The sequence below is a fragment of the Leptidea sinapis genome, chromosome 44 (assembly GCF_905404315.1).
Source record: "Leptidea sinapis chromosome 44, ilLepSina1.1, whole genome shotgun sequence".
Lineage (NCBI taxonomy): Eukaryota > Metazoa > Arthropoda > Insecta > Lepidoptera > Pieridae > Leptidea > Leptidea sinapis.
The window spans coordinates 8,144,210-8,168,535 of record NC_066308.1 but is presented as its reverse complement, the minus strand read 5'-3'; the positions used below and the strand labels follow the sequence as shown (position 1 = coordinate 8,168,535).

Below are 24,326 nucleotides of genomic sequence, written 5' to 3'. Positions count from 1 at the left end.
TGTATTTTATTCTCCTTTACTTTTACAAGATTTTGGTGATTTTTAAAGTTCATCGAACCAAATCAAAGCCGTCATAGAATTCACCCATAAGGTACCTTCATCAGTATTTGTGAGGTTATATATAACCTGTTTGTCTTATCACAGTAGTTGACCAGTAATTCGGTACCAACATTAGTCACAGATCTTTTGATTTGAAATAGTTCTTATCAAGTTCCCTTTAGAAAACAAAGTACCTAGCAGGTGGTACCAGCTACCTTTTTCACAATGTATCTACCTATTTATTGAGGTTACAGTATATTACTCTTAAGCTAGAAGGTCGTTATCTCTGCAATACCGTAGCGGGCTAATTATTCCAGTGCTGAAGCAAACTTTTACGAAACTATTAATTTCCGAATGCAGGTGAAATAGCTTATATAACTTTTGATCGGTGTAAATTATAGACATGAGACAATATAATTATTATATCTGTGATACCACTTCATAGGTGGCAAAACTACCTATAGCATCACACCTGATTACAACAAGTTGTTTAGATACAATAAATCAACATTATAAACCCTCTTAAATCCTGCTTGCTCGAACCGATTATTAGCACCATAAAATAATTGTCATTAGATCATTTACACGTCTTGATACTGATACAGCTGTGAAAACGTCGAAAAAAAAATGAAGTTGACTGTTAACCTTTATTTTGAGCAATGATCGCGCACTTAACACAATTTTATTATTATTTTATGAAAAAGGACGACAAACGAGCGTACGGGTCATCTGGTCTTAAGTAATCACCGACGCCCACATTCTCTTGCACCACCAGCGGAATTACAGGAGCTTTGCCGGCCCTTAAGGAAGGTTCAGGTCCAGATAGTGGGGATGACAGCCTAATCTGTGGCGAATCGTGCGAAGGTGGAATTCGGCGACAAGTATCAGGTGAAACAGCTCTTCGGAATACTCCCCGTGATAAATGCGGTAGAAGACACAATGAACAGAAGAAACAAAGTGATCCAGCCATTCAGAGCGACCCAGTGCTCATCGACAATTCGAGCCGTTGGAGGTGGCATGCAAATAGCGAGTAAAAGATGTAGCTTGTCAAGCACACTATAGGTAGTAATAAACCTGCCCTGTTTTCATTGGTTGATTAACACATTCAATGCCACCACGATTTTCTAATACTTCCCAGCGATGCCGCCCTATAAAAAACGCAAACATGCTAGGTGTGCTCGCGGCACTGCAGGATGGAATTACGTAGCACGCTAGGCGTGTTCACCGGCACTGTTAAGAGGTAAAATCAAAGAAAGCGTTATTTCGGCTTCAACCGTGTTTATTGATCAGTCTTTCTCGAGTTACTGAAGAGATATTTTGTTTTTAGCAGTGTTTGTGCTTTTGAAAGTTAAATTATGGCAGTTAGTAGATTCCAAGGTAAGTATTTATCGTAATTTGATCAGTGAATTTCAACCTTTGGTTACTTATTTATGATTTTTTAGGGAAAACAAAATATGTGCAAGAAACAGTGGAATATGATGATGATGCGACGCAAGCAGATAGCCCATTATTTGGAGTTTACACTGTATTTGTTAAGATTATTATTTTTCACGTTAATGAAACGAACTATGTAGGTATCTTTCACATTTATAATAAGAGTATAATTTAACTTACCACCGTTTTAAGCGAAGTAATTAGCGAAGCCGGTAAGGATACCAAATTCTTCACAAGGACAAGCTGAGCTCGTCGTAAAAACAATCACAAAAGTAACACTAGTCGGGGTCTTTGCAAGAGTAATCACAAGGTCCAATAACACAAGCGGGGGTCTATGCAAGAGAAATCACAAGGTCCAATAACACTAGCCGGGGTCTTTGCAAAAGCAATCACAGGGTCCAATAACACAAGCCGGGGTCTTCGTAAGTATAAACGTAAATCCAGTGAAAGGAAGAGATCGTAGGAAACATCCGATGTCGAACACTTCGAACACTGATGTAAGGAGCTATACTAGTGGCCCGTGGTGCAATAAAACGTGGGAATAGGACGCCGCCTGTTGCGCTCTCTGTTACAGACCTTACGGCAGGCATGGTAACGTCCCAATGTGCGGCTCACCTAATCTTTTTATGACACTCGGGTTTGTTTTATTACCAAAAAAATAATTGGCAAGCAACTGAAGTAAATGGTATTCCTACTAGGGACTTTATTTATAAACGATCGCCAAACGTATCTAATATTAGCAGTGCCCCGCGGTTTTACCCACGTCTTACGGGAACCATTTACTTTTTAGGGATAAAAAGTAGCCTATAGCCTTCCTCAATAAATGTGCTATCAAACACCGAAAGATTTTTTCAAATGGGCCCAGTTATTCCTGAGATTAGCGCGTTCAACCAAACAAACAAACTCTTCAGCTTTATAACATTGGAATAGATCCTGGGCAGGGTTTTGTCTTCTTCCGATGAATGAAAAGATATTGGTGAAAGAGAGAGAAGGAAACAGATCCGAGTTACACAACAGCTGATAAGCGTTTATAATTAGGTACCTAAAGGGGTACATTATAGGTAAATATTTTATGCAATTTATTTTATCTTTTTTGTTCAACCTAAGTGCCAAGGAATAAAATAAATGATAACTTATAAAAAATATTCTATATTTTATTATTGGCATTATAAATGTAGTAAATTGACCTAATAATATAAAAGATTGAGAACTGCTGGAGATGAACACGCCTGGTATGTTCGCGGCATTACATAATAGATTATTTTTGATGAACCTTAAAAAAATATCAGATCCTGGAACCACTTCAGAATACTTTAGCTTACGGCAGAAAGTTTATGCTCAGAGTCTTTCGGACAATAATATTGTCTAATCTTTGAGATATAGATGAAAAACGGTGAGCACGCCCGGCGTGCTGGCGGCATGCAGATAAGAATTAGTGTGGACACGCTAGGCGTGTCAATGGCACTGAATGTGTTAACAGCAAGAGCCTCTATTTAGACATTTTAATTAACTAAGTAATTGTCAATTAACCAGAATCTAAAGAAGTATTATATTATGTTAGGTACCAATACTTTGACAGTAACAGATACAGGAAAGTAAATAAGAGACTTACAGAAAAAAATAATGTGTTTATTTCTAAAAAAAGCTACCGACAATTTATAACACTTATAATAGATAATTATTATATAGAGCTATAAAGCTCTAATGACATTTTTAGGGTGCATTTCCACTGATGTGGAGCAGACTGAGAATTGACCAGTAACAATTGTCTCAATATCTGCTCAGTGAGGGTAAGTGGAGCCCATTGAAGCTGCATAGACAAATTTAAATAAACTATGTCAACACAGGGCCTGGACAAAGTGCAGGGTGGTGGTGCACCACGCAATGCTTGTTGGGGTGGGTGTCTTAGTAGATGTAATGCATAGATTTTTTTTTTGATACTCTATAAGAATTTTCAAATATTTCATCAATACATTTTTGGGAGATTCCTTTCATCATTCATAATGGCATTTTATGTGCTCTTGAATCCAAAATATTGGTTTTATGTTTTGTATCCAGTATATGTGGCAATCGGTCATCACCTTCCAAATCTTCAACTTATGCACCCATACACCAAATATTAATTGAGCAAAAAAGATCTTTAGAAAAATTTATATTATAGTTATTATAAGTTTTTAATAAGAATTTGAGAATGGTACATTATTTTAATTTGTTACATGAAAAACCTATCAGTTAAAAGAAAACTTAAACTGTTAGAGTTAAGATTATTAATTAAAATTACATAACAATTTTCTGCTAAATGTATTTTAATATTTTTTATACAAAGTCATTCCTCTAATTTCTTCTGTTCTTCTTCTTGCTTAATAATCATTTGAGCCCACTCTTCTGCTTTCTTATACCTTTGACGGGTTGTATAAGGCTTTATCCATGTCTTGTGGCATACAATTACAACTGTGACCACAGCCAAGCCCATAAATAATTTTGATGCTACTCCTGATTTTCGCATCCATCTTTCTAAGGCTGACATATTTCTACAGTTCTTGTAGCTGAAAATTCAGTCCTGTATAGGATCTGAACTCTGTTTTCTTCTCTGGTCCCCTATCTTATCAATTATTAGGGGTTTCCAAATGTATATTCCACCAAAAAAGCCTAAAACTAAGCATACAGCAATTTGACCATTAGTTAATGATTTCGGTCTACGAATTCTCATTATATGGAAAACACGGGATTGCAAATCTTAGACTTCGCTAGCAAACATACATAATAACTGAATGAATAAAGTTATTTTATAACATATTCTATTAATTATTATACAAAGGTTATCTTTTATCAGATTTGCGCTTGTTAGGTTAAAACGTTAGGCTTGTAAGTACTTTTAAGTCTTAAGTACTATTTGAAATCTTACATAACCTTTGCATTATAACCTAGCAAAACCAACACGTACAGATTACTCTAACTCTAACGTACAGAACACTTTACTCTGACGAAAGTCTACATTTGAACGATACGAACGAGCGAAACTCTAAGAAAAAAGCGATTCACTCGATTGTATGAAACGTGCAGTCATTGATTAATTGACAGTCTGACAGATGACGGCTATAATCTTTTTTTTTTCCATTTGTTGGCCCGTGCAGGCCAATCTTGTAAACGGAGATGGCCTTAGAAAACACTATAGAAGTAGTCTCCACGTGCCTCTTTTGGATAGCAATAGTTTTGACAGGAGTAGTCTTAGGTGTTGTCATATTATTATTATGATTAAAATTACCCCTAACGGAATTACATCTTACGTCTGTGATCTTACATCACAAAGTCACATACTCAACAGATGATTGATTGGGAATGTAAATGAAGTAAACACAATAACGAAAAGCTGTACTGTATATTTATTAAAGGACCATAATGTTATGTTTAATGTTTTGTTATGTAACAAAAGATAAGTATTATTATGAATGAATGAAATTGATTTATTCATTTAGGTACAATTTGTACGCTTATGAAAGTCAAGTTTGATGCCATATTGGTTCAAGAGACTACTGAGATTACAAAAGTAATTTCAATAATATTATGTGAAAACTACGGGCAGAACTCTAATAATGATCAGGAAATATATTGTCTTATTTTTTATTTCTATTCACATGTATTTATTTGTTTCTTATATCTACGTTTTTAATAGATATTAAAAACTGTGTACTATTTTATTTATCTAATACATAAAATAATTTTTATAATAAAACAAAATTCATCGACGTACTTTAAAAAACTATCCAAAAATCCACAATCGCTTGATAAAAGTTCGTCAAAAATGTCCAATCGGCGTTGAAAATACGTATATATTAACTTAATACAGATTACATTACAACATTCATTTAAATTAGCACCTTACTTCAAAGCAGTAATGTTCAAAGTACATTTATTGTATGTCCTTATAAGAAGCTCATTGTAACTGTACACTTTGTCATTGAGTGGCGTTGTATTCCAAGGGCTGTCAAAACAACTGAACGAAAACTCTGCCTAATGGAGTGCGAAGGCCGAGTTTTGCTTCAGACAATTATTAGCGTGATTGTTGTTATTTGTACGTCAATGACAAAATATTATAATAAAAACTTAAACTTAGAGGGCCGCCGGCAGCGGTGGCAGGGCTGCATATAAACCTATCAGTGTGGGTCTTTGTGCCAATCGCCTAGCGAGAACCGCTTCATATATTGATCGAGGCTCTTTCCTTCGCCCTTGAGAGCGTTCGCCGTAGACTATCCAGACTATGATCGTCGAGCCAACGTCTCATATGTCGGTTATCTCGTTAGCCAAGTCATTTTAGATGTCGTTTGGACGATGTAGAATACACATCATTGAAGGCTGACTTGTGTCTTCTGATGTTAATGAAAGTATCGTGAAATAAAATATGAAGAAGTGCTGCAACAGGAACTTATAAAATGTGAATAAATAATGCCACCAAAAACATAACTTTTAAAACATTTAACCAAGTCTCGCAACTCAGTTCTTCCACCGCTGAAAGTTGAGAGATCGATGTAATGTCAAGTCGGTCAATTTATTCAGTGCCTACAGTCCTTCTGTTCTAAGGGGCTGTCTGTCTTAAGTTATTTAGAAATTAGCTAAACTAACAACATCTTATAGTGACGATATCCATATTAATAAAATTATGTTAAAAATAATTAGATTAACTTAGCAATCGCATGAAAACACAATTTTCATGGGTACCTTCAAAAAAAGCGCGTTCACCTTTCTTAAAGGCCAGCAACTACGAATACAATACTTTAGGTTCTGTTATTATTATCATCCCATTGTTCGTTGAAGTAATAATTTTAAATAAATACATTTTACCAAAGAGGATGTAAGTACTACGTAATAAGAGCCGAGACTGCCTTGGTAAAAATTGAAATTTAGTTTAAGAAACGTGCAGTAATTTGACATAAGTTTGAAATAGTAGTATTTTCAATTTCATACAATCGCTTTTTCTTAGTTTGTTTCGCTAGCCTGCATTTTACTGCAAAGAACTTTTGTCTCAATAGTGTATGTATAATAATAATGTAATAAAGTACTGTATAAAATTGAAAAACTAAACTACATGACGACCGGTAAGAAATTCTGAAAAAAAAGTATTCATTCCTACTTTAGTTGGTAATACCATAAAAAATTTTTTAGAATTTACCGCCTTTTTCTAGGTTCAGGTTTCGTTAGCCAGACTATATTACAGGTAACAAATTGGCTGATCGGACTTCATAATATAAAAGTGTTAATTTAGTTGATATTATAAATGTAAAAGATATTATTCCTGTTAATTTCTATTTCCTATGATTATTTCCAATATATTGAATAAGAAATTCAAAAGTTATGATTAGACATGTGGAAGACAGATCATAATATTAAATTGACATGTACAAAAGCATAAAATTAAGTTATATTATAACCCCCTTATTCACAATGGTCCGCTAACTTTCAACAGCCGCTAAGGAGTGTTTTTCTCATTCTGACTTAGGTCAATAGAAGAAGACAGAGTGAGAATTAGCAATGCTTTAAGTTAGCAGACTATTATGAATAAGTAAGACTTTACTTTAATGTCTTCTTAAAATAAATTTAAGAAAAACCGGTTGATATTGATAACCTAAAGTTCTCACACAAACGAAAATCACACAGAGTAAAAATATTATTTGCGGCCTATCTAGCCTAGTAACTAGTAAGTTACCTCGTTAGAGTAAAAGTGTTCTGTGTTTTTTTATTATTATAAGTTGGGCTTTTGTAAAATTTTTAGCTGTTGATCATACCTTCATTGAAATTGAAATCAATTTTATTATTTATAATTTATTGGTTTTCTAATATGAATTTGAAAAGGACTGTACCGAATATTCTTATTACCGGTAAACATTAACTCAGCTACATTTTATAAAATGATAAATTACTATTTCAGTAGTTTTGTTGATTTCGCGATTTTTATTTATAATTAGGTACACCTGGTGTTGGTAAATCTACAATCAGCAGAAAACTAGCAGAAAGGGCAAAATTTACGTGGAGAGAAATTTCTAAATTGGCAGAAGAACATAACTGTTTGGATGAATATGATCCAGAATACCAGTGTTCAATTCTCAATGAAGAAAAAGTAGGGTATTGTTATATTGTACCTATTACGATCTTCCTTCGTTCTAGCTAAAAACATCATTCTAAAACAATTATATTGCAGTGGTTCTGGTTCTGACAAACAGATTTATTCCTGGTTTTACAGTATTTGTATAAGCATGTCATCTTTAGTTATGAACCTAACCTCTTTTTTATTTTTTTGTGGTTGCTTCACTCATCAGCGACAGCAGAATTGTTCAAAATTGAATAATATATTTGAATTGCAGTTGCTTGACATTATGGAAGGTATGATGATAAAAGGGGGCAATATTGTAGACTACCATGGATGTGATTTCTTCCCTGAAAGATGGTTTGATGGAGTTTTTGTTATTCGAACAAATAATACAACTCTGTATGATAGACTGTCAGCTAGGTGAGTTGAATCCAAGAAATATGTATTTTAATAACTGTTCCTGCTAATAACACTTATTTGAACCAAGGGATCTTTGTTGGAGTGAAAGTTTTAAGTACTGATTTTTATTTGGAGTACAGTTTCTGGTCTTGAAAACCTGGTCTTAATTTATTATGATTAATATCACAAAATTTGGTAAATACTTATTTTTAACTTGTCGAACATGTCCTTTATTCTGTATTTCTTTCCCTTATATTAGCCTCATAACTCATACAGGTGCATATATATATTTCAGAGGTTATACAGGTAAAAAAATGGAAAACAATATACAATGTGAAATATTTGCGACATTATTAGAAGAAGCGCAATCTTCATATAAACCAGAAATTATTGTTGAGTTAACAAATGACAATGAAGAACAACTACATAAAAATATTGACACTATTGTTCAATGGATTGAGAGGTGGAAAGAGGAGAATATATAGCTTGTTAGGTTCTATGTTTACAATAAATTTGATATAAGCTACTAAGTGACCCTACAAATATAGTTCTGTCTAAGCTATGAATATTCAATTCAAACTGGAATAAATAATAAAAACAAAAAAAAACCTATTGTTGTGTATTATTCTATTCAGGTGAATTTTTCAAGTGGGTGTGGATGGCCAAATCTGAAACTATGAGGTATAACAAAGTGTAACCAAAGGAGTCCAAGGAGAGTTAAGCTCAAGTTTGATAAAAACCAAAACTGCATCATTTTATTTTTTTCATAAGTATCAATATTTCTGGGCATTTTTGAACCTTTTCATTTAGAAAAAAAACACCATGGATTAGGTATCATCTACACCAAATACTTACAAATTCATATAAATACATTAAGTGCTATAATGTCTGGGAAGCACAACTTTTTCCCAGTTTGCAGTCTTTCAGCAAAAAAGGAAAATTTGTAAAAACACTATCTGTATTTATTTATACACACTGTATACAAAATGAAAATTCTATTTGTTTTCTACTAAGTTATTTAATATTTTATTTTGTAAACAAGAGTTATCTTGCACTTTAAATTTTACACTTTAACAGTAGTGAGGGATAGGTATTATATATTACCCACAGTGTCAGAGCTCTATGCCGGAAGTACAGTTCAGATAGAAAACTGTTCGGCAAGCTCTGTTTTCCTTGGATGTAAACAGGCTGGTGGCGCTTACCAGAATGTGAGCATCTGAGTTGACGTCGGTACTAACGCGTTTATTTCAGCACTCCTATTCAAAAGATGTAGTTCCAGACTTATGAAAGTCAGCCTTTGTCCATCCAATCCAAAAAAGGATGGGTCCAGCAAACTACTGGCCTATTGCCGGAGGTCGCGGGTTTGAGTCCCGCATCGTTCATAAAATTTTGTTTGTTTGTTATCACTTTAAAAACAACATTTTGATTATCAAGAATATATTGAGAATCAACAGTCAACATGTTAATTTCTTTGAATTTGGCTCTCGATGATTCTTTCGGACCTAGGTAATAAATAGAGCGATTAGCCCTTTTCTGCAGCACGAATATTGTATTAATATCGGCAGCGTTGCCCCATAACTAAAGTATACTAGTCGCGCCGTTCGCGTCAGCTGTAAATCACCTCTCCGTTTAAGAAAACACTTGCATCAACATTTTTGACATTTGGTACGGTAAATTTTATATATTTCGTTTTCTTGCTATTTAACAATAGGTTATTAGCGCTCAACCAGTACACGATGTCAGAAAGAATATCCTTCACTTCGTCATATATAGTTTGGTTTTTATTCACTTTTAAAATCAGTGAAGTATCGTCCGCAAACACTACCTTATGTTTTTTCTCTATAAGATTAGGGAGATCATTTGAATAGACCCTTGTGGTACCCCCATTCTGAGTGGAGTCCCAGGAGATCTCCTGCCATTCACAGTGCTCTGTGAAAGACTGGATCACTTGGCGTTGCGTAGAGATGTCGCTTCATTGTGTGTTTTCTACCCCATTTGTCACGGGGAGTGTTCCGAAAAGTTGTTTAACCTGATTCCTGCCGCCGAATTCCACCTTCGCACGACACGCCACAAGTTAGGATATCATCCCCACCATCTGGATGTTTGACGGTCCTCCACAATGCGGTTTTCAAGGAGCTTTTCCACGTACTACAAAGCTGTGGAATGAGCTTCCTTGTGCGGTGTTTCCGGGACGATACGACATGGGTATCTTCAAAAAAGGCGCGTACACCTTCCTTTAAGGCCGGCAACGCTCCTGTGATTCCTATGGTGTTGCAAGAGATTGTGGGCGGCGGTGATCACTTAAAAAAGGTGACCTGTACGCTCGTACGTCCCCCTTTTCCATAAAAAAAATCACGTCGACCTTCTGAATTCTAATTCTGATATGAAATCAGAAGATAGGGCGCAGTTCCTTTTATGCCATAGTGACATAGCTTCCTGACCAGCGTTGAAAGTTGAACACAATCAAAAGCCTTAGATAAATCACAGAAGATGCCAAGTGCATTCTGCGATTCCTTCCAGGCATCAAAAATATTCTCGATAAGCTGCATCCGTTGTTGAACATACCCTAGTAAAACCAAATTGTTACAAATGAAGTAACTTATGAGAGTTAAAGTAAATAAGCATTTGGCTTAAAATTATTTTTTCGAAAATTTTACTAAGGGCTAAACCGATACAGGACGATAGTTATTCGGGTCAGAAGAGCATCCCTATTTAAATATTGACGTAATTTTACTATGATTCAGAAGGTCAGGAAACTCGCCACGATTAATACAATTATTAAAGACTATTGTAAGATATGGCGCTATGACATCACTTATTATTTTAACAGAAATGCCCCATATATCAGCAGTTTTTTTCATGTGTAGAGATTTAAAAGTTTTTTATTATTTCTCCAGGGCTAACAAAACTAAAATTATGTTGACATTCTCTAACATTTTCCAGAAGAAGTGACTTAGCAGCACTGGTGGAGGAGACAAGAGTACTTACGATAGAAACTGGGATCTCAGAAAAAAAATCTCAAAAGCAGTAGAAACTTCCTGCTGAGATTGAAGTATTGTAATCAATGTTGCGGTCTTTCAATCTTCCTTTCCTTTCCCAGTTAATAACATTCCAAGTCATCTTTATTTTATTTGGTGCATTTTTAATTATGTCTGATATGCGTAGACTTTGCAATAGGATAAACACTTAAATCATTTGTTGCTTGTATAATTAATTCCTGGAGTTTCCTAAAACTGCACTACCAGTTATAGGCTCCTTTGCACAGGATGCCGGCTAGATTATAGGTACCACAACGACACCTATTTGTGCCGTGAAGCCAGGGCCGCGCCGCCCCTGTGTGCGAAGTGTGCGGCGCACACAGGCGCCAAGACAATAGGGGCGCCGCGCCGCCACTGCCACCTAAATTATTTTTGTTACCTATATGATTGTTTTTTGTAGTGGAGTATCGACAAGTAAGTAGGTACAATAGGCGCAACATAGGCCTTGTAAACAACAAAACATCTATAACGCTTATTGAACAAGTCTAATATATATATTTAATGTTTATAATTATTCACGTTTATGGTTTCATTTTACGTTTAGGGTTTTAGTTTACATTCCTTACGAGCTCAACGTTAAAACGGCGGCAGTTCTTTGAACCAGAGAAAAAGTACTAGTTATTTTAAACCGTAGAGGCGCCGAGTTTGTATGAGTATGAGTGAGTTTCTGAACGCAACCCGATGCGATGCGTGCGACGCAAGCGGGGCTGGGGTCACGGGTATTCCCCGATTTTAACGAACGAGATAGCTAAGGCAAAACAAAACAAATGAACAATCATTTGATTGAAAGTGTGTGTGTGTAAGGTGCGCATTGAATTTTTATAATCATTGTTTGGGTGTTATCTACTGATTGTTTTAACGTGTTTAGTGATAGTAATCATGATAAAAAAAAGAAATTATCTGGTTACCAGAATCTAATAAGGAAAAGAAAACAGGAAGAAGAACGTAATAAAAATGCAACTAAAATAAGTAAATATTTTACGGCTCAACCATCCACTTCGATATTATTAGAGACAGAAACCAGTCATGTTATCGATGAAAGTGTTATTAAATCTGATTCAAAAAACGCTTCATGTAGTGGTAAGTGTGTACTTTTTATGTAATTTTGTATAAAATAAAAATTATAACTTCTGTTTGGGATATTTTAAAAAAAATAATTTTTTTTTCAATTTTGAATAGAAAAATTAACTTTTTTTCCGGCCGTTTTTAGAGATTAGACGGAAGGAACAGACAGACAAAAATTGTAAAAAATTATATTTTATTTTATGTACTTTTTACTGAATGCGTACATCCATAAGCATTTAGTAAAAAGCGGTTATTTTAATATTACAAACAGACACTCTAATTTGTATAAATATAAATAATTATTCATAGATAGATAAATCAGTTTATTCAGACAAGGAGATAGATAGGTACTCATGTGAACAATATTATGTATTTGTTTGTCTGTTATTAATTTAAGATGATGCCGCCGAAGTTACGACTGTGCCTGTGCCTGATACACCATCGTCACCGTCAAGACAATTATCGTCACCAATACCAACTTTTTCCAAAGATGATCCTGGAGCCTGGCCAGAAGTTTTAAACGCTACTTTGATCCAGTATTTAATAGAAAATCCGATTAAACAAAAAGAAACAGTATAATTTTCCGCGTGATTCTTCGGGACGAAAATTTTCTGAGTATTATTATGAAAGGCATTTAGGAAACGGTGAAAAGTATCACAGAGAGTGGCTGCTGTATTCAGTGTCCAAAAATGCCGTTTACTGCTTCTATTGCAAGCTATTTGAATCAAAACATAAAAATAAATTCTGCGAGGGAATTAGTGATTGGCAACATCTAGCTTTGTATTGCAGCAGACATGAGAAAAGTTCTGCTCATTTCAATAATTATAAAAAATGGACAGATTTGTGTCATGCTCTTAAAAATAAGAACACTATTGATAGTATTCAACAAAAACTTTTAGAGGTTGAAAAGCAGCGCTGGTACGATGTAATCAAAAGAACAATATATGTGGTCCAATTTCTAAGTACACAAAATATGGCTTTTCGTGGCCAAAGCCAAAAATTATATGATCGTAACAATGGTAATTTTTTTAAATGTATTGAAATGTTAGGAAAATTTGATCTTTCAATGACTGAACACATACGACGCGTAACGAATGATACGGATTTCAAAAATATGCCGACTTATCTTGGAGATAAAATTCAAAATGAAATAATTTACATACTCGGTAACCAAATTCAACATTTTATTTTAAATTTATGTCGAATTAATAAATATTTTTCAATAATACTGGATTGTACTCCTGACGTTTCACACGTAGAACAAATTAGTATTATAATAAGATTTGTCAATTTTAACACAGAAACTAGAAAGTTGGAAACAAGAGAGCATTTCCTAGCTTTCTGTCCAATTATAGATACAACTGGCGCTGGATTGACGTCATTTATTTTAGAAAAACTAGACAACATTAATTTGGATATAAACAATTTAAGGGGACAGGGTTATGATAATGGATCAAATATGCGCGGTAAGAATAATGGACTTCAAAAAAGATTGCTGGATTTAAATCCCCGCGCTTTCTATGTACCGTGCGCTAGTCATAGTTTAAATTTAATAGTAAACGACGCTGCCAACCTCAATCATCATACGACTGGTTTTTTTTGTATTGTGCAAGAATTATATAAATATTTTTCGTCCTCTGCTAAAAGATGGGATTTATTGAAAAAATATGTCATAAATCTGACCTTAAAACCATTATCTGAAACAAGATGGTCAAGCAGAATAGATGCTATAAAACCGCTGTTTACAAATTTACCAAAAATTTATGATGCCCTATATGAAATATCAAATAATATATCATATGATCGGAAGGCAAAATATGACGCTAAATGTCTAGCAGAAAAAATATGCACCTTTTCATTCATTTGTTCACTAAATGTATGGCATATAATATTGACAAAAGTAAATTTTGTGAGTAAAATTCTACATTCCTTCGATATGAATATGCAAGTTGCTTTAGATGCTTTAACAGAATTAAAAAAGTTTTTGATAAAAATTAGAACAGACACAAATTTTGAAGAAATTGTAAGTGATGCCAAAAAAATTGCCGAAAAATTAGACGTCGAACCTGAATTTGAAACTTCCAGATCCAGACCCCTAAGACGTCGTAAAACTCCAAAGAGTTTTGATTATGAACACGAAGACCACACTATAAATGATCCGAAAACCTCTTTTAAAATTAATGTATTTTTTTATATATTAGACCAAGCGTTATCCTCCGTAGATGAAAGATTTGATTTATTGAATAATCACAACGACGTGTTTAATTTTTTATTTAATTTAAGTGATGACCAAGATCAAAGTCGATTAAGAAGTAGCTGTCATCGTTTACAGGAGAAACTTTCAGCAAATGATTCATTGGATATTAACGCCGATGATTTGTGTGAAGAAATTATGTCTTGTCAGCCATTTTTCAAAAAATTAAGTAATGATGTGGTGAAAATTCTTGAATTTATAAATTTAAACAATTTGACAGCTGTATGCCCTAACATTACCATAGCATTACGAATTATGCTAACTATGCCAGTTACAGTAGCAAGCGCGGAAAGGTCCTTTTCTAAATTAAAACTAATAAAAAATTACCTGCGCTCTACAATGAGTCAGGAAAGATTAACTAATTTAGCAACAATATCCATAGAGGAGGCCATACTAGACCATATAGACATACATGAAACTATTAAGGATTTCGCAAACAAAAAAGCGAGAAAAGTGGAAATATTATAATTTAAGTAATGTTTGTATTCTTGCAAATGTTAAGACTCTTGTTGTTTTTTTAAAACATAACATAGGTAGGTAATACTCATATTAGTATTATTATTCTTAGAAAAAAGTCTTAAATTCTTTGTATTAATAAAGCATGTTAAAATTTTGTTCGAGTTTTATTTTTCGCAGTAATTGGCAAGCAGAAGCGAACGGGATTTACCTATTTAGTATCCTAATTCCTAAATGTTCCACAGTTTTGTACACTTAGATATATTATCTAAGTACTGTAAAACTGGAGAACATTTATTTCAGTCAAAATTAACAATTAAAGATATTCATTCAAAAATTAAATTAGTTTTTTATGATGATTCGTTAAAAAAGAGGCGCTTCATAGGTTTCGCACACAGGCGCTGCCGGGGGTCGGCGCGGCCCTGCGTGAAGCAGTCATGTATAAGCATTACTGTTTCGGTCTGAAGGGTGTCGTAACTAGTGGAATTACTGGGCGAATGAGACTTGACATCTTTTATCTCAAGGTTACAAGTGCAGTTGTGCCACTCAGAATTTTTGGGTTTTTCAATAATCTTGAGCTGCACTACAGTTACCGGAAGGGCGTATCAAATACCATCAGGTGAACGTCCTGCTCATCTCGTCCCTTATTTTCTTAAAAAAAAAACACGTCTGCGTATCAAAATAGTTGACGCCTCCAACAACAGTTGTTTGTTCGATGTTCATGTTAAAATGTTAGTGACTTTTTAATAAAATTCGTGGGGCGGGTCGTTCCCTTCTTTTAAATATGGTTGAGGGAAGCAATGGCTGGTCATTGCTTGTGAACAGGCGCTACTTGTCGTTGCTGGATTATGCGATTATCGAGAACCCTTAAGGAATCCAAAACACAGCATAAGAAGCTGTATTTGTGTCATATATGCGGCTGTCTTTTGTCTTGCACAAACTAATTTGTACAGCAACATTGTTTTGGTACAGGTAGCAACAAACAAGAGATCTTTACTTGTTTTAAATTATTACAAACTGAAAAATGTTACATCCGAAAGATAAAAAATAAAAGACATTATATAAATAATCTTATATATTATTCCCACTGAAAATAGAAATGCATTAAAAATTACTGTATTTGAACTCATTGACATCTATCTATTGAAAACCAGTCAATGACAAGATAAAACAAGTTTCAAAGGATAAATAACAAAAATACTTAAATAATAAACCTCTCATATAAGATTTAGTGAATGGAATGATCTAAATTTCATACAAGAGTTGGATACACTAGGTTCTATTGCTTAAGGCTGTATACACACACTCATTCACTCTCAGATCCTTTGCAGTCTACAGCTCATCTTTCACATTGCCCTTTCTGTCCCAACCCTTAAGTTCACTGGAGGCTTGTTCTGACACATATTTGAGGAAGTCTTCAAGCGCACGCCCACCCTGAAAGAATATATTTATTTTAAATTATGTATTATAATTTTACTTAAACAAAATACTATAAGATTGTTTTATTTTACATTTATTTGCTTTTATTTATGTTTAAATTATACAAATTTGGTCTCTTCACCATTGTTACGTATCTCTTCCGGTAATACGTCACAACAGCCAACCAATCACAATGCGCCTAAGCATGGGACGAGGGTATAAGGCGGTTACCGGATTATTCAATTCAGTCTCGTGCCAGAATTTGGAGTCTCAGGAGATGTTCTCCTGAGGATGCCCTCATGTAGAGGCGAAACACGTATCGAATTGATTGAAGACGAATCTTAGCGGAATTTACACTCAAGAAGGCTCACAACATTTGAATATTGATGTTTGTTTGCTTTTGGAAACTTCAATGAAAAGGAACTATCATCAGGATTAAAAATAAAGATAAGCTTGAATGGGTGAATTAACTTTGTATAAAATATGGAGGAAATTTTAGGGAAATTAAATACCTTATGATTACATAGAATTTTAGATTTATATTTCGATTACAAGTCTCAGGCACTGTTCCGAGTTACTTGCTCAGACACCTATCAATCCATGAAATGCTGAACCTCTACCGCAATTCATATGGACAGTGGGCCTTATTTGGTACCATAACAATTGATACTTATTCAATGCAACAACAATAAGAGAGCTAGAATCAGAGCAGTGTGTGTGTTCTATGTGAATTGTTCAAAACAACCAAACTTACATTGTATCTAACTGGTTTCTTGCTTGTGTCCTTAGATTTCCAGTAGATAGTGGGGAAGCCAGACACTTCATATAATGACTTGGGCCAATCATTGGCTGTAGCATCAATCTTCACCACATCAATGTCTTCGTTTTTGAGCTGGGAATATAAAAAAAAATTCAATCAAAGTGACAATATATCATCAATAACTAATGCTGATAACTATGCCAATGCCGGCTAGATTATGGGTACCACATCGGCGCCTATTTCTGCCGTGAAGCAGTAATGTGTAAACATAACTGGGTGTCGGTCTGAAGGGCGCCGTAGCTAGTGAAATTACTGGGCAAATCAGAATTAACATCTTGCCTCAAGGTGACGAGCGCAATTGCTGCCCAGAATTTTTGGGTTTTTCAAGAATTCTAAGCGGCACTGAATTATAATGAGCAAGGTGTATCAATTACCTTCAGCTGAACATGTTGATTGTTTTCCTTGACCTTATTTTCATAAAAAATAATGTTATAAATGTGTAAGGTTGTTGCTTGATTATTAGCTACTAGCATAATACAGCCTACTTTTAGTGTTAAAAACAGCCTAGCCCAGCATTCAAAATTAAAGACGCAAAATCTATTTAATATATATAGCACAAAGACATGTTGGTAATTTATTCCTCAGCAACCACAATAGGTACAGACCCCCAATAGTTTATTGTTGGAAATGTCTTGATGAGCTTAAAATAGTTCATATTGGGTTGTTTTTATTATCTGTCAAGTTAAATCAAAAAATTAATTACCTTTTCGCCAAGTTCTTCCCAAATGGGAGTAAGTTTCTGGCAATGACCACACCAGGGAGCATAGAATTCAACAAGAGCATCTCTTCCACTGTCGGTGACAACCTCCTTGAAGTTCTTGCCAACAGCTACCTTTACTGGGCCTGAATTATCTTCTGGAACAGCCTCGGATTTGATGAATGGTTCTAACTTGCCAGCTAGGAGGTCTTTGCTGAATGCCAGAAGATTTTCAATGCTGGAAACAAATTAAAAATTAGCACATGATAGAAACTGGATATTGATTCAACCAGAGATTAATTAATTTGTTAGAAAATAAAAACTACATAAATAAAAAAAATCATTAAATTAAATAAGATATCAATTTAAAATCTTTAGTTTTCATACAACTCTTTGAACAATGCTTCCTGTCTCTTTCTCGCCTACCCCTAATACTTATATCCTTCCTTGAAATGCGATTTGCGTTGATTTGCGTTGCGAAAGATTGAGTTAATAATATTTCGGGTTGGACTTAATATCCTGTAGCACGAATCAGGAGTTAAAAAATATTGTAGTTAATAGATAATTTATTGAAGTAAACGCAATGTCCTATCTGGGTAATTAAATTTCCACCTGCTTCCGTTGTGATCTTTCTTTTTTCAGTTTCTTTTAAATAATTTCCTAGTTATGCATTCTTGGAGATCTAAGAAAATGTGTACACAGTTAAATGTGTTTTTAAAATAATCTTCAAGCCAAGCTTCATAACGATTTTGTTTTTAAGGCATTTATGTAGAAAATCTATTAAAATATTGAAATAATATCTTCTTTAATCTCGCCTTGTTATATATGGACCGATAATTGCCTTTTTATTTTTGATAAATAACCAGTATTTAACCGTTTTTATAAATCAGAAGTAAAAATGAGAGTTAAATTGATATTTTTAAAATTTTTGATGTTACATTATCAACTTACATTGTAAGAGCTAAAAAACATGATAGCTCAAAAATGTTTCACTTTTGCGTTATGCATGTGAGAGTTAAAATTATCACAAATAGTCACCCCTAACCGGTAGGTTAGTAACAGTACCCTGCCTAAGGGGAATACGTCAAATTACTAATAACCCTGTATCGGTATTCCGTACCTGAATTCAGTGCTCATAACGAATTTGTTGCCATCAGCATCACGGCCAGCTACTACGGGCTTGTCACCTTTAGCAAAATCAATGCCATAGTCATTCAGTTCAGGTGTGAAGTCATCCTTGTCGCTGATTGCAAACGTGACATCCGGAACTTCTTTAGCAACCTGTTTAACAAAAAAAACGATATAGGGGAACTTTACATTTTAAATAAGGTGACGAGCGCATGCGACGTGCGATTTTGAATTATTGCGATACGCTACGACTTAAATTATGTATTGAGCTTTTTTGAATGTTTGAACCGATGGCTTAAATGTAACAATAGACAATGTGTTTTGATTTATTATTCCCACGTGCTGTGATAAAGGCCGGCAGCCATCTTTAGATTGGTGCACTACACATTATGAGTAAATAATTATGATTGAATTTACTTTGATATTATGCTTTTCAAACAGAATCCTACGCTGATTTGTTTATTATCTAAACAATCAATGGTGTGTAGACAAACACAATTAAAAGACAAGTAAGGTTAAATATGATAATAGCTAAAACATATGCAGGGAATACGGTTTTGTCTATTGTTTCACTGGCAGCCTGTTTGCATAGTAATCAGTCATGCTATTATCTGTTTGTCTGATAATTTAGAGTAGGTCTGTTACCGGACATGTTGGAGGCTCCAATGATTAAATATAAGTGAATAAAGGAAAAATTTCTTATTCAGATTTCTTTGGACATTATTTTTACAATTATTAGTAACATTTGTTAAAATTTCTTTGTCTATGCCTACGGTCATTTATGTGTATTCTATTCTATTCTTCCTACTGTGGCTTCTGTGGAACATATACCACAGATTTGCCAGAATCACGTTAGATTAGACTACCAAGCTTTGAGTATGTGTCTTCTAAGTTTTACGGTAATAATCGGTGTTCAGATTACATAAAGTTTAATTTTCTAATAATATCTGAAACAAATAATATACATCCTTGTAAGACTATAAACGACATACACAAATAGAAATACTTAAATAATTAATTAGTATAAGTACTAAATAATATTTACAGCTTAATCTTATTTATTTTAATATATTTACACAAAATATTTACAAAAGGAGGGTAAACTAGGGAGAGGAGACATTTAACGGACATTGGACGGGGGACTTCAGCGGGTATATAATTTTATAAGTTATTGAAGCCTTTAAATAGCTAAAACGTTTCATAGCAAATAGATTTTTTTTTGTTTGAGTATTTATGGCAAAACTACATATAAGAATGTGTTCCTATCTTATCCTATCTGAGATACGATCTATCGTGATAATATTTAGATTTTCATAATCTCATGATATAATTATAACTAATTTTAATTTTTTGTATGCCTATATATTTTAGCATGAGTTCTAATAAAGAAGTTATCTTTATATTAATCACATTAATAACTTACTTACATTGCGGGAATTACAGAATTTTAATAAGTCTTGTTAGGCGCAAAAAGGAAGTCTTCTTTTAATAAGTCCTAAACTTCTGTGGTGGTATTATTATCTTATCATTATAATAATCTACGTCTTAAATTGCTAACAAGAAGTAAACATTATGAAATATAATATCCAATATTTGCCTATTAATATTATCACAAAATTTGTTCAAAACAAATTGCTAACACATACCTTAAGAACACGGTTTCTCCAGTAGTTGGTACCCTTAGTATTCTTGATATAGTCAACATCGTAGTAAGCAACAACCAAAGGATCGGTGAAGTCACGCATGTTGTCCTTTTGCCGTACACCAACCAATCCATGGCTAAAAATGTTAATAGTAGATATTTTAAGTTCATCTGTGAAGATCAATTTGAACCATAAAACAAATAAATGAAATAAAGAGTTTTCTAACTCTAAAATACTATATTTTTATCTTTCTCTTGTTTACTTATCATTACCATGACCTTGGTTGGCAAGTTCTAATTTATAACTTAATTGCACAACTTTAATTTTGTTATAACATTGTTCTGAATAATAATGTACTTGCACATTCAGGGTTATTTTAAATGAGTCAAGAGATTCAAGTTGGCATTTTCAAAATAATGTAGTGAATTTCTTTTTAAAATGCTTTTATTTAATTAAAAAAAAAAAAACTTACTAGTTAGCTTTAATGAAGGCTTTCAGGGAAGAAGGTTCACCTTTGTATTCAACAGAAGAGTCTTCGAACTTGTTTTGCAGACGTTTAGGACGGTATAACACAACATTGTTCCTGAAATCATAACATGTATTATTCAAAAGCCCTTATATTATAGTTGCATATTATATAATGTTACATGGAAAGTGCGGCTACAGAGTAGCTCATATAGAATATTAACAACACATGATATTAGAAATCCAATAATTATTACAGCTTGGATATGATTGACATTTTGATGTTATAAGTTCATGATATATGATTGGTTTTTGCTTAAACACTTCAAACATATCTGGTGGATAGTAGTAATATGAATAATTTTCTTCTATAATACTAGTATATAGTATTTTCTTTGATTTATTTGATTTCATTTTCATATGCGGACTGCATACCCTGAAAACGAGATCAGGAAAGGTCTTGAAATTTAAGGGTTAGCTAAAATAAAAATGTAGCTTTACACAAAAATCTAATGTTAAAATAGTTACAATTACACGCGTTTTAATCCTTTAAAAGTGTTTTATTTAAATACTATTATGAAGAGGCCGGAAAGCCTGTGTAAAAAATAACGCATAAAAATATAAAGGGATGGAAACCTTGAAATACTATTATTACTGTAAAGCGTATTCTATCCATTTGAAAGGTTTGCTGCTTGACTTAGCACCACTTTGAGTGGATCATGGAGGTCGGGACATTTTTGAGTTGAAGGCAACAAATCAGCCGTCTCACTAGATAAGAATCATGAGACACCTCCCATAAGACCTGGGCCATTTTGCCCATCTATTCTTAACTTCATTTAATGGCCCAAAACATTAATAAATTTAATTATTACTAAACATTCCTACTGTCTTCTTATATGAATTAAAATAAAAGAGCAGATAATTTTGCCAGCCTTTACATTGAGTGTATGCAAGATGGAATGTCCTTGTCATATACCTGCAACTTCATCCCCATACACAATATAAAAACTGTTGATTCTAAAAACTTTAATAACATTACATTCAATGATATATCACAATTGTTTTTAAAAATAAGAGTAACATGTCTAAGAAATAAGACTAAGAAGAATTAATTGAAATCCATCCAGTACTTTTTGTGATGTGCAATGAAAACATCCTCTGTGCAGACAGCTGATTAGCATTTAAATACCAATGACTAAGGATATAATAATAACTATGGTATTGCAAATAACAATTGTTATTTTTAGCACAATGCATATTTATTCAAGTGATAGTGTGACATTGCCACAATATTTTATCACATTCAAGTAACTCATAACAACTTTTACAACAAGTTATTTTTTTTTATATAAGAAAACTGCAATTAAATACTTATTTCTACAGCAGGACCTCTTTAATCCTAACTCCAAAAATTTACCCCCTATTTAGATTCCTGGAGAGATTCGGATTATACGTCCAGAGAATCTGCAGGGTAACAAATAGTATTTTGAGATTTTAAATGCATATTCATCTATTAATGTAAAATTTATACAACTTTTCTAAATAAATCTAATAATTTAGTTTGTCGAGAGGTTTTTAATGATAAATAAAAAGCTTTTTCTCACAATTTATGTTAAAAAAAAAATTGGAGTCTTTTTGTTACTTAAAGAATGTGTACATGGTCAGCCCATTCAAAACATGTATTTAGTGAGTAGGGCATTCGGAATACAGAGGTCCTGCTTTATTTACTTTAGTCACCGTGGTACGGCACTTACATATTAACAATAAATAATATTTTAATCATATTTTATCAGTTTAGCATAAGTTATATATAATATAGTTTTTAACTCAAACTTTGTTCAGTTCAAGTTAAAAATGTTGAAGAGAACAAAAAAAAAATTATCTTTCTAATATCAAAGTGGTGCAAAGCAACAATTATATAATTGCAATTACTCAGTGATAACATGTCATTTAACATTTTTTTTATATTATTCAAGTTGTTTTTGTGTTGATTCATTCAATCATTATAAACAACAATGTGAATGTTTCTTGTTTATATTTTCACTTAAATTTTTCTTTTAAAGGGACAATATGAGCAAGACATTCACCAATTGGTAAGGGATACATCCTGTTCACAAGCAAACCTTATGTGACTTAATTTGAAAACTATAATTTTTTTTTTTTTTTTATCTACCCTCATTTTTAATGCTGCTTATAATAAATTAATCTAATTTAAGCTTGTAAAGGGACTTACTTGTATCCGGCTTTTTCTAAAACATCCTTAGCAGAAGAATGTCCAAATGTAATCTCTTCTCTCATTTTGTCAGCCACTTTCAGGAATTCTCCTTTGAGATCTGTCTCTTTTTCAAAGAAGCCAACAACCACCACCTCATCTTTGGCAAGGAAGTCATTGAAGCTATCAAGGGTGAGGAGGTCCTTGGAACTTGGTCCAACTTGTGCTCTCATGTATTTTACAATACCATCTAAAATATTTTTTAGTTAGGGTAAAGTTTCATGACACTACAATAAATGATGCAAAAGTAGTATCCAACAAAGCAAATACTACGGATTTTAATAAACTAAATATTTGTAGATGGAAGGCATATTCAAGGTCATCTGGTTAAAGTCATTGCCACTTCATATAAAATTGCTACTTCATGAACCTACTTGATTCCCTGGGTCCATTGTACTCTTGTGAAAGTTCTCCTTTGCGGAAAATTTTCAGTGTTGGGTAACCCGATACTGAAAATTTCTCGCACGTACTCTTGCCTCCCTCTGTACAGTCAACTTTAGCAAGCGCAACCGGCGGGTCATCGCTCTTTAGAATTCCGGCCGCTACGGCGTATTCCGGCTTCAATCTCTTACAATGGCCACACCTAATAGTTTCAATAAATTAGTTGAATTTTAATATTTTCTTATTTTTGTTTTATCAGTAATCTCATAATGAATACTAACCATGGTGCATAAAACATGACGAGAGCTGTTTCATGTTGAGCTATCACACTTTCAAAGTCAGCATCAGTAAGTTCAAGAACATCTTCTTCACTAGCTTTACATAAGTAAATTAAACTTAAAAGTAGAACTAATTTAAGTGACCCAATCATTTTTCTTGCACTCCTCACAATCCTGAAGTGAACAAAATGAAGTTCATCTACACGAAAGTAAAGGACAAGAACCGGAAAAATACACGTAGGATGCCTCAAATGACATTTAGCCGGCACAGCGTTGTCCGGTTGTGATTGGCTGGAGAGGAGTAGGAGGAGGAGTCACAAGCGATGCGTTCTATTTTATGTAATCCGAATTCCGATGCTGATAATTAACAAATTAACCTTAATATCAATCGATATGACTTTTGCTTTGTTTTATTAGGGTTATCTCTAATAATACCATAAAATTAAATAATATAAT

At 33.5% G+C, this 24,326-nt stretch overlaps 2 protein-coding genes and 1 long non-coding RNA gene across 3 annotated transcripts; 1 reads left to right on the top strand and 2 right to left on the bottom strand.

The window, feature by feature from the left end:
- Nucleotides 1-3,086: 3,086 nt before the first annotated feature.
- LOC126977334 (uncharacterized) lies at nt 3,087-3,803 on the bottom strand. The gene is made up of 2 exons (XR_007732187.1): nt 3,352-3,803; nt 3,087-3,306 (listed from the first exon to the last, which is right to left on the bottom strand). It is a non-coding gene; the product is annotated as an uncharacterized LOC126977334 (long non-coding RNA).
- Nucleotides 3,804-6,975: 3,172 nt separating this feature from the next.
- On the top strand, nt 6,976-8,566 carry LOC126977318 (adenylate kinase isoenzyme 6 homolog). The gene is made up of 4 exons (XM_050826093.1): nt 6,976-7,346; nt 7,434-7,585; nt 7,830-7,975; nt 8,250-8,566. The coding sequence occupies exons 1-4, from the start codon at nt 7,307-7,309 to the stop codon at nt 8,437-8,439; spliced, it is 528 nt and encodes a 175-aa protein (XP_050682050.1). The 5' UTR covers nt 6,976-7,306; the 3' UTR covers nt 8,440-8,566.
- A 7,258-nt stretch (nt 8,567-15,824) lies between these two features.
- LOC126977258 (protein disulfide-isomerase A3) lies at nt 15,825-24,100 on the bottom strand. The gene is made up of 9 exons (XM_050826001.1): nt 23,874-24,100; nt 23,586-23,794; nt 23,173-23,401; nt 20,947-21,057; nt 20,478-20,610; nt 18,824-18,984; nt 17,710-17,941; nt 16,941-17,078; nt 15,825-16,201 (listed from the first exon to the last, which is right to left on the bottom strand). Exons 1-9 carry the CDS (start codon nt 24,020-24,022, stop codon nt 16,100-16,102), a joined length of 1,464 nt encoding a protein of 487 aa, XP_050681958.1. The 5' UTR covers nt 24,023-24,100; the 3' UTR covers nt 15,825-16,099.
- Nucleotides 24,101-24,326: the final 226 nt, after the last annotated feature.

What these genes read in the sequence shown, in the direction of transcription:
- LOC126977318 (XM_050826093.1), top strand. Translation starts at nt 7,307, where the DNA reads ATGAATTTGAAAAGGACTGTACCGAATATTCTTATTACCG. An exon ending in ACCGAATATTCTTATTACCG is followed by an intron (nt 7,347 to 7,433) that starts GTAAACATTAAC and finishes ATTTATAATTAG; the next exon opens with GTACACCTGGTGTTGGTAAA. An exon ending in CAATTCTCAATGAAGAAAAA is followed by an intron (nt 7,586 to 7,829) that starts GTAGGGTATTGT and finishes TTTGAATTGCAG; the next exon opens with TTGCTTGACATTATGGAAGG.
- LOC126977258 (XM_050826001.1), bottom strand. Translation starts at nt 24,022, where the DNA reads ATGATTGGGTCACTTAAATTAGTTCTACTTTTAAGTTTAATTTACTTA. An exon ending in GTCATGTTTTATGCACCATG is followed by an intron (nt 23,795 to 23,873) that starts GTTAGTATTCAT and finishes TGAAACTATTAG; the next exon opens with GTGTGGCCATTGTAAGAGAT. An exon ending in GGGAAGAACTTGGCGAAAAG is followed by an intron (nt 17,079 to 17,709) that starts GTAATTAATTTT and finishes TTATATTCCCAG; the next exon opens with CTCAAAAACGAAGACATTGA.